General features: G+C 42.1%; 1 protein-coding gene across 7 annotated transcripts in view; it reads right to left on the bottom strand.

Annotated features, from left to right (window-relative positions):
- AMPD1 (adenosine monophosphate deaminase 1) overlaps nt 1-10,557 on the bottom strand; it is a 37,572-nt gene that overhangs the window by 2,814 nt on the left and 24,201 nt on the right. For all 7 annotated transcript variants that reach the window (XR_011168723.1, XR_011168724.1, XM_069090291.1 and 4 more), the window contains 7 exons: nt 10,345-10,476; nt 9,197-9,360; nt 8,659-8,785; nt 7,858-8,021; nt 7,379-7,499; nt 6,611-6,784; nt 3,282-3,392 (listed from right to left, as the gene is read on the bottom strand). Coding sequence is in view for 5 of the 7 variants with exons in the window: in XM_069090291.1 (XP_068946392.1) it covers nt 3,282-3,392; nt 6,611-6,784; nt 7,379-7,499; nt 7,858-8,021; nt 8,659-8,785; nt 9,197-9,360; nt 10,345-10,476 (993 nt within the window). In the remaining 2 variants the exon portion in view is untranslated. The remainder of the gene's footprint in view (nt 1-3,281; nt 3,393-6,610; nt 6,785-7,378; nt 7,500-7,857; nt 8,022-8,658; nt 8,786-9,196; nt 9,361-10,344; nt 10,477-10,557) is intronic.

Below are 10,557 nucleotides of genomic sequence, written 5' to 3'. Positions count from 1 at the left end.
TCTCTCTCTCTCTCTCTCTCTCTCTCTCTCTCTCTCTCTCTCTCTCAGGCATCTTCAATCACTTGCTCCTTTCCTTCTCCCATAAAAATGCTTAGGTCTCCTATATCCATCTCCCAAACACCTCCTTCCGCTATCTCTCAAGGCATCATCTTTCCTCCTCATCACTACCAAACTTCTAGAAAGAGTAGTTAGTGTATGCTCTCTGTCTGCACTGCTCACCAGCTCCTCGTGGTCTGGCTTCTATCCCACCATTCCAGTGAAAGATGCTCTCTCCAGGGTCACTAATGGACTCCTTTTCTCTAAAGAACAGGAATTTTCCTCAACCTTAATATCAACAACATTTGATACTGCTGATGAAACTAGGTAGGATTGTGGATAAACTGTTGAACTTGGAGTCATAAAGACTCCTCTCTATGTGACCTTGGGTCATTCATTTAACCTCTCTCATGGTATCTCTTAGCCTTAGTTTCCTCATCTGTAAAATGGGGATTAGAAAACCACTTTCTTCACAGGGCAACTGTGGGGATCAAATGAGATGACACATGTAAAGTAGTACTTTGCAAATCTTTTTTTTTTTTTTGCCTTTTTGGAGGGCAATTGGGGTTAAGTAACTTGCCCAGGGTTACACGCCTAGTTTTTTTTGTATGGGTATTAAAAGTCTGAGGCTGGAACTGAACTCCCATACTCCTGACTCCGGGGTCAGCACTTTATTCACTGAGCCACCTATACTTTGCAAATCTTAAAGTACCATATAAGCATTAGCTATGATGATGATGATGGTGGTGATTATGGTTTACCCCTCCTTGAAAGCTTCTTTTCCCTTGACTTCCCTCTCTGATGGTACCTTCTCTGGCTCCCCATTTCTCCTCACTCCTTAAACACAAATGTTCCCCAGTTTTGACTTTGGTTCTCTTTTCCTCTCTCTTCCTTCATGATTTCATCGACCCCATTGGCTCCAATTCCCCCTAACTCTCTCATGCCCCACCCCTTCCTTCTTAAGGCTTCAGGAAGTAGTCGAGCTTGGTGGCATGTGTGGTTTTGCTGTGCTGCAGACCAGCCTCAGTGTTCTTACTTCACATGGCCTGTTGGTGGGAGAAGTAATGGTTCTGGTGAGGTTTATTCCAGCTGTACATAAGAGCTGTGAGTACAGAGTCTAAGTACAAGGTGGTGAGTTAGGAGAGCATCTTCAGCGAAGGAATCAGTGTGGACTGGGTAGGGGCTGAGCTTGAGCCTGAGCTCCATACATTATGTTTAGGAATGAACCAATGGGTAAGAGTGAAAGTGAATGAGGACAGAATGTCACAGGGCTTGCCATAGGACTTCTGCATGGTCACAGGGATAAAGGGAATGTCCCCCATGTACTGTATGCCAGTGTGGGACCACGAAGTGTTTGGGGGAGTCATTGCAGCAGAGGAAACAGCATTCAGGAAGGAGCATTTGGATCCTGTCTCTGACTCTTACTAGCTGTGGGAAGGTCACCCTACCTCTCTGTGCCTCAGTTTTCTCACCTGCAAAATGACAATAACAATAATATCCATAGTAAGGATGGTTGTGAGGCTTAAATGAAATCATGTACGTAAGTAACTTTGCCAATTTTAAAGTGCTATGTAAATGTCAGTTGTTATTATTTCAGATTTTTGTCTACAACTTAAAAGAATCTTGGGTGGCTGAGTTTGCCTCTTAATTTCTGCTTCAGGAGATTGACTAGGGTTAGGGTTCAGGGCACTAGGCACCCTAAAATGTTCTAATCTGGACTCATCTTCCTTTCAAAACTTGCATTTCTCCAAACTTTCTTATTTCTGTTGTTGACACCACCAACCAGCTCCTACTCTCCCACACTCATGACCTCAGTCACCTTTGACACTTGCATATTCTTCACCCTGTGCATCAATCAGGGGCCAAGTTTGGTTGATTCCAGCTCAGTGATATCTGTGCCCTCCTTGGCACTGTTGCAAACCCTGCATTTCAGGCCTTTATCTTTTCTTACCTAGAACTAAGCTCTTAACTTTACCTTCATCTATCGCCCATGCAATCTATCCACCATGGTGCTGCTTCAGTCATTCCTAATGGACAACTCGATCCTATCATTCCTATACTCAAAGTCTCCTGTGGCACCCCTCTCTACTCTGTCTACCAAAATAAAGTACGAACTCCTGATTCTGGCATTCAAGACCTACGATCAGGCTCCTATAAACCTTTCCAGCTATATCTTATCTATTCCTTTCAATGTATTCTATGATTCCAACAAAGTTGTCTTTTACTCTCTGTTCCCTGTTCTTGTCCTGCCTTCTTTTATCTTCCTTCCCTCACCCATGCCATTCCCCCATGCTTGGAATGGTAAACCCACTCTCTCCATATATTAAATCTATTCAAGGGTGGTAAATGCTTTTCAGTGCTGGTAAATGTTTAACAACCAACTTTCAGGGGGGGGGGGGGGTGGTAAGTATGCATGACGTACTTTTAAGTTTAATCTCCATTATTAACATTTTCTCTATCATTTTCTTAATTCTAGACAATCAACAAAATAATAAATCAAACCTTGATTGTAGTGTTTCTGATTTTTGAGATATAAAAAAATCACATTGTAAGTTTAATAATCAGAACTCACAGATTCAAGCTGACTCCAGCATCTCCTTGAATTTAATGGAGGAAGCAGAAAGGTACCATGGGAAAGGTGCTGGACCCAAAGTTAGGAAACACCTAGTTTTGAATACTGTCTTTAACACTGCCTAACTGTGTGACCCTGGGCAACTCATTTAACCTCTCCATTCCCTGGTTTCCTTATCTGTAAAATGGAAACAATCATACTTGTAATACTTCCCAAGGTTGCTGTAAGACTCAAATGAGATAATGGATATTATGTGCTTTGCACACCTTAAAGTGAGAGAAATGTCAATGATGATGGGGATGAAAGTTCCTCCCATTCTTAAAAGGTGCAGTTCAACTGCCACTTTCTCCAGGGAGCCTCCTTAATTCCCTCACCTCCTCCATCTCCCAGCGGTCTGTCCCTTTTTACAAATTCCACCCGCATTGCTTGGACCTGCCTTTTGAATTCATCAAATTCATTTGAATTCATTCTCTTGTAGCATAATTATTTATGTCCATGTCTTTTCTCTCTCTATTAGATTGTAAACTCATTGAGATGAGGACCTATATCTGTATCTTATAGGCCTTCTTGCACAAATCAGGCACCTAACACATATGAATGTAATTTCCCACCATTCACAAGTCACCAGCCAAATGCATGGAAGTGGGGCCTCCTGAGAGACAAGCAGACCTACCACGTGGGACATCCCACACTGCAGGACACTATTTCTTGCCACTTCACACATGTCACAGGTGCTCAGTTTGAAGACCTGGGCAGCAATAGCATATTCCTCCATCAAGGGCTCCTGAAATCATTTACATAAATTTGCATGGATTAGCAAAAGAAATAAACATATATTCTGTGCAGAAAGAAGAAAAAAGGTCAACATCAAAATTTTGCAGAAGGGGACAGCCCTTTGTTAGGTGGACATTTCTGTTGCCTTTTAAAGGGGCAAAAAAAAGTGTGGATTTTTTGAGTGTCATATCATAAGTTAGATATGAGTCAATGTTCATGAGGAGGCCCTGATTTGAGGCATTAAGAGCCGGAGAGAAGGATGAGGACAGGAGAATAAGATTAGCACGGGATAAGTCAGACAACCTTAGGATACTGTTTTACAACCAGTAAGGGCATCTAGGGTGCCAGGCCTGGAGTCAGAACTACCTATGCTCACATCAGGCTTCAGAAACTTAATTATTTGTGTGCCTCTGGGCTAGTTGTTTAAACTTTGTTTCCTCATCTGGGATGATTTGTAAGATATCTGTAAGACTTAGCACAGTACCTGGCACATAGGGGTGCCACATAGATGTTAGTGTTGATGATGATAAAACTTCACTGCATCTGTCATCTATCTCATTCAAGAGCTCTTGGATAAAGTGTTAGACAGTATTAGAAGAAACACTTGCTCAGCTGTTACCATGGAGGAGCCAATAAGCCTTGACCATCTCTTGTGTAAAGTGAAGATGATAATATTTCGGTATCTATTTCACACGGCTGTGGTGAGGTTCAAATGGGATTATAAAATGCTTTGCAATCTTTCAAAAACCACCTGTATGCCTAAGTGTGAGCAGTGGCATTGGACAAGTCACTTTTTTGCACCTCAGTTTTCTTGCCTCATGCACATAGTATTGACTGACTCACTCATAGAGTTTTTTTGAAATTCAAATGAAATAATGTAGCAAAGTATTTTTCAAATGTCAGCTAAAAACAGCAACAACAGCAATAATAATCACTCTTTCATCTTCTTTGTACAAGTTCAGATAAAAATGGTCTTGGGACAGATTACTAGGCTGCTGTTTTTCTTTTATAAATAACATTCTGTAGACTATTACCCAGCTGAAAAAAAAATAATTGCTTTCTGTAAATAAAAAAGAGTTTTGGGATGCAAATTCAAATTCTACAAGCTCACTTATGAATGTTATCTCAGATGAGAAATATTAATTAAAAAATTAATAAAGAATATATTAATAATTAATTAACAAAGTGGTTAAAACAGTAGATGCTTTAATAAATGCTTATTTCCTCTCTCCCCCCTCCACTTATAAAAGTCATCCTTGGGACAGCTCCAATAGCAGACAGGACCATGGGGATGATGTGTCCCTTCTGCTGGCCCTGCATGATTTTTATTTCTTTTTATTTGAAGACTTTTCATTCTGTGTATCACTGAGATTATGAATAATGGATATAACCATATTTAGTAAAAATTGTATTCTTAAATTTCTATGGATCAATATTATGTCTAGGCAATCGAGGGCAATGATTTTGTCTGTGATTATATTCTAGTTCCAATACAATTTAGTTGTCGATTTCTCTGGGATTGTTTTTGGAAATTTGTAAATTGTTGGCTTATTAAAGATAGAGAGTTTCTTATGTATAAGTCTTGCCACCAGATTGTGCCTTGGCAGGTGCTAAATTTTTGAAACCTGTGGTGATGTATCACACAATGTCTATACCCTTTTCTTGCATTAATTAAGTTGACCAATGTTAGGTCTCCTTATAGACAAGCCTTCTGTAATTTCTTGTGGTTAGGACCTGATCCTGAATTGCTATCACAAACCATTCTGTGTCTATGCACAAATCTGCATGGCATCCATTGGTTCAATTAGTTCAAAAAAAGTACTCAGATCTACAAAAATCTGGGAGCAACTTATATGGGAAACAAATTGAAAATGGATAAATAAATTATGGAATATTAATGAATGTTGTGATAGTATATAAAAATGATACATGAATATGGGAAGTATCTGTAATCCTACCAATTGCAGGGAACTCTTGGTATGGGAACTTCTTGCACTAACTTATCTGTGATTGACTAAATAAACCTCAGGGATTTATCTGAGGCACAAAGCAGTTTATAACAGTTAATAACATACAGGGCTTTAAGGTTTGTAAAATGCTTCATATTTATGATTTCATTTGAATTAAGTGACTTGCCCATGGTCTGAGGTGGGGTCTGAATGAGGCAGCATGGCCTAGGGCTTGGAGCCAGGCCTCTGCACTCAAGAGGCAGGGAGACTATGTGACCCTGAGCCCTCACTCTCAGGTCTCTCATATATAAAATGTGATAACAGCACTAAGAGTATAGTCATGAGGATTAAACGTGCTTTGTAGATGCCATGGTGTTACATGAATATGAGCTTATTTTTAACCCAAGCATTTCTATCTGTAGGTTGAGCACTCTACCCACTGCATCATATTACCTCCATAAAAATGTAAAAGTGAAAAATATGAAAAAGTTAGGGAAATATGGGAAAATCTACATGAAGTGTTGCCAGATAGGACCAGTATAACCATAACTGTATATGTAAGGACAACAAGTACATGGGAAGGAAGGGGGGAAATAAAGGAAGAAAAGAAAGGAGGAAGGGAGGGAGGAAGGAAAAAGAAAAAAGAGGAAGAAAGGAAGGGAGAAAGAAAGGGAAAAAGAAAAAGGAAGAGAAAAATGAAAGAAGGAAGGGAATGAGAAAGGAATAAGAGAGAAAGAAAGAGGAAGAAAGAGAAAAAGAAAGAATGAAAGAAAGAATAAAAGGAAAAAAGGAAGGAAGAATGGAAGAAAAAAGAGAAAAAGAAGAGAAGAGAAAGAAAAGGCAGGGGATGCCAATGGCAGTTAATTTCAGAGAGACTTGAAAGGGACCACAAAGGAAACACATTTTTTTGTTTCTTATTTACTATTAATTAATTTGTCTGGTTCTTCACCATTAAATATTAAGGATCTCATTCCTTATTTTGTATGTTTATTTGTTTCTGATGCTAGTTATTCTTATATCTAAGATTTTAAGACATTCCAGGTGTGACACAGAAAGAACACTAGCTTTGCAATCAGGGGATCTGGGTCCAGATCCCACCTCTGACTCTGGGCAAGTGACCTTGGGTAAGGCACCTCGACCCCCTGTGCCTTAGTTTCCCCATCTATAGAATGAAGGAGTGGGAGCAGATGGCCTTGGAGGTCCCTTCCAGCTCTAGAGGAAGGATTCTAACACCAGATGGCCAAGTGGAGTGGTGGCCACCGGCAGCCCAGGACTCTACCTTGGTGAAGTGAAACTGCATGGGATCATCCGTAGACAGTGAAACCATCATTCCTTTCTGGAGGAAGTCGAGAAAAGGGTTCTTAGCATACTCTAGAAATAGGCTGTTGTTACTTAGTGGAGACATAGCGATGGGAATCTGGGCAAGGATGAACAGATATTGCAGCACAGGACTCTAAAAAGTAAAGTAAAATAAAATGAAGATGGACATCTGAGTATAACTGGAGTGAAGATTAAAAAAAAAAAACAGACATAGATTTTTGTTTAAAACCTAAGACCCACTTTCATCTTTAACATTTAGTGACATAACCAGGTCAGATTTCTCTTTCTCTTTCTGGAACATCTTTCACAATACAGTAACCTTGGCAGAGCACTCAGCACAGTGTCGGGAACTTCATAAGCAATTAATAGATGCTCATTCCTCCCCAGCCCCAGCCCCACCCCCAGCCCTACCCCCACCTTCTGGGCATTAATGAAGAACCAAGTCAAACTGCATTGGATATCGGGAAATAACTCTCTTCTTTAGGTTTTCTGAGCCAAGCAGATGGCTCAGATACATTTTTTCCCCATACAGGAAGGCTCTGACTCCCAGAAAAAGGTATGTTAATGCATGCCACAACAGGAAATGAGGGTAAAAATTATGTGAAAGCTCTTTCAGACTCCAACAAAGTAATGGTACCTGCTTGGGACACTATGGTAAGAAAAAAATGATTTCTGCAATTCCTCTGTAAACTTTAGCAGTTGCCCCCGAAATGCACCTTCGACTCACCTTGTTCAGGTTTAGGCCATGAGAAATATTATCTGCCGTCATGAATGCTGTCATTAGGTGTGTGAGAGCTCCAGCCTCCCCACAGTGAGGCCGGAACAGAAACGTGTTCATCCCTCGGGCCCTAGAAAAAGAGAAGCACTGTCTGGATTGTGGGAGGCTGGGGTTTCGTTCTAGACCCCCAAGTGTCCCTTTACCTGAACCTGTCTCTTGCCTGAACCATTAGAGGGAGAGGGACAGAGAAAGTCATTCCTGGGGAGGGGAAGGAGGGAGCAGGAGCAGGGTCGTGGGCAAGGGAAGAAAGGTAAAGGAGAGGGAGGGGAAGGCCTGCCTCCTCTCTCTTCAGATTGTGGCCATGTGGAGATATCTCAGACCAGGAGATAGGTCCTAGGCCAATCTGTGGCTTCAGAGGTCACAGACATGAAAATTAGAGAAGGCCATCCATCCATCTATCCCCTCAGTCTCATCCCATCTTCACTCACTTCCGTAAGCTGTTGAGCACCACGAGGTTTGCATACATGTAGTAGGCGTAGTACGTGTAGGATGGGTTATTTGGCGTTGTCCAGTCCTGGGGCTTAGGACTTTTAGAAGAGAACATGTGACCACTGTGTTTGGACTCATCATCTACACTGTCGAAGCCCGTGATCTGTCAGGGTCAGTGGATACTAAGTAATTAAATATTTGAGTTCCTGTTATATACCAAGGGTCAGGGATATAAGGTAAAAAGCAAAAATAAACCCAAAACTTAAAAAATAAAAACCCCAGTCCCTGCCCACAAACAGCTCGACACTTTCTCAGGGAAGCATCATGTACAAAGTATATACCAAGTAATGGTGGGAAAAGGAGCTGGAGGGAATTGAGAGAGGCCTTGTACGAGCCCTGGAGATGAGATTTGAAGAGTAAAAACAGTTGTATTTGAGGAAGGAGTGAATTCCAAGCATGAGGGCAGCCTAGATGTGGAAATGGGAGATGGAAAGTTGGGTGCAGGGAACAGCATAGACCATATGGCTGGACTATCAGACAGATGACAAGGGACATGTATCAAGGCCAAGAAAACAGGCTGGAAGGAGTCTCTGAAGGGCTTGAAAGGACAAACAGAGAAGGTGCTATGCCATGGATTCAGTCTGACCACAGCCAATCTGTCAGCCTCTAGGGTGGGGGCTTCTCTCTTTAGGTCCAATGAGGATGAGTAGGCAGCAACTGACAATACCCGGAATTTACCACCTCAGGGTAGGAGACCAAGACCCAGGACAGTTTGGGGGACGTCCAGAAAACAGGCTTACACGCTTGAGGAAGATGCTGAGGTCTGGGTGAGCCTGGGGGTTGACAGTAGCCTCAAACACAGGCAGGAAGATGTTTTCTAGCATCTTACCAAAGTGCGGAAGGAAATCCTTAGACCGGAACACATCACTGTAGATAAAATTATTCAAAAGCAATAAATATTTGAGGGTTTCACTCAGTGGCCCTACTGAGGGGGAGCCAGAAAACCTCAGGCTGGTCTGCAGGCAGGAAAGCAGAGGAATTTCCATGCTGGATTCATCTTGCAAACACGCACCTGTTAGCACACAAGGAGGAATTGGGGCAGTGAGGGAACATTTATAGGGGTATGAAGGACTTTCATGTCTTTCACGGGGCTATGCCTGTTTTCATGAACCCTCTGAGGCAAAGCACAATGATCTGGGAGATGAGGCAAGGATTAGAAAATGGAACATGTGATGACTAGCTGGCAATAACGTTCAAAAGGGTCATTTGGGCAGGATGCGTAGGGTATCAGAAGGGGCAAAGGTAGCCTTTGATGGTTGTGATTTGGCAGACACATACTAGATCCTGGGAACCTGAATCATCCACGTCATGTTGGGACAATGGATAGCATTGCCGACAAACCAGGCTGAGAGCTTGCTCCATTCGTCAGGGCTGCGGCCATAAATGGATAGCCGGGGCTCTGCATGCTGGTACTTGGCATCCTCCAGGTCTGCACCTACTTCCTGCAAGGCCAAAATTCAGGGTACTACCTCAGGGCAAAAAGCAAGGGTTGTGAGCTAGGACTTCCCACAAGATCTTTAGGCCTTAGGTGCTAAAATGGGGAAAAAGGAGACTAGGAAAACTGAATATGGGAAGGGAGGATTAGGAGACCTTGGGGACTTCAATGACAAGGGTAGAAAAGGTAGGATGGATGGGAGTAGGAGTAGAGGGTAATACAGGGCAAATGAAGACCTGGGATTTTAGCTCTGGATTTAAGATTCTATGATCCTAAGTAATTGAGGAAGGCTAAGAAACTAAAAGTATGAGGAACCAAGAGGCCTGAGAGTAAAACCCAACTTTCTAGATCCCTCTGAAGCCATGAAACTCATGTAAGTCTGACCCACCTGCCTTCATTACTAGTTCCTGATGTGTGGCTATCATGAGGGTAATATAAGAGACTGATCCTGCCTCTTCTTGAACTTTCCCCTCCCAGCTCCTGAAAGGACATGCATCCAGGTCCACACTCACCCCCTGAACACTTTGAGAGGGATTTCTTAATGCTTCCAAACTGAAGGCTCAGAAGAAAATCACATATTTTTCGAATCCCAGGCCCTGAGGGCTTCTCCCTTTTGAGAGAGCCATGACAAGAGGCAGTGACTTAGTGCCTTCCCTGTACCATTTATTAGCTGTATGACTTTGGGCAACTGCTCTGAACCCCAGCTTCTTTATCTAAAAAACTCAGATAATGATTTGTGCCCTACATGCCTTGTGGTAGTTGGGTGGATCAGAGGAAGAGAATGTACATGGCAGTACTTTGCAAATTATTAAGTATTATATAAATGCAAGATATTATTATTAGTGGTTATTAAAGTGCCCTCTAAGTGTTAGCTATTCTTATTTAATTCTCAATAAGAACTGTTGATGTTATCCTCTCTTTTGTTCTTGGGCCACATGGATGGACCATGCCAGGCATCGTCTCCCTATAGACCTGGTTGCCTCTTTCTCACCTTGATGATGGTAGCAAAATATTCTCCATTAATATGATTGTCTGTCTTCAGGTAAAGATCCCTTAGTTCACTGGCCCCTACAGGATTGTATTTATCATTGAACTTGTCAAAACGCTGGAAGGTCTGACGTCCCTGCATTAGGAAAGAGGAGTGACATTCGGCTATGGGCATATTAAAGCACATAGAGGTTAATTTTTGAAGGGTGTGGCAGAG

Source organism: Petaurus breviceps, unplaced genomic scaffold, assembly GCF_028583685.1.
Source record: "Petaurus breviceps papuanus isolate PSGF00001 unplaced genomic scaffold, PetGlider_PUasm1.0 186, whole genome shotgun sequence".
Taxonomy (NCBI): domain Eukaryota; kingdom Metazoa; phylum Chordata; class Mammalia; order Diprotodontia; family Petauridae; genus Petaurus; species Petaurus breviceps.
Note: the sequence above shows the minus strand (reverse complement) of the source record. Positions and strands in the feature narration are given on the sequence as shown.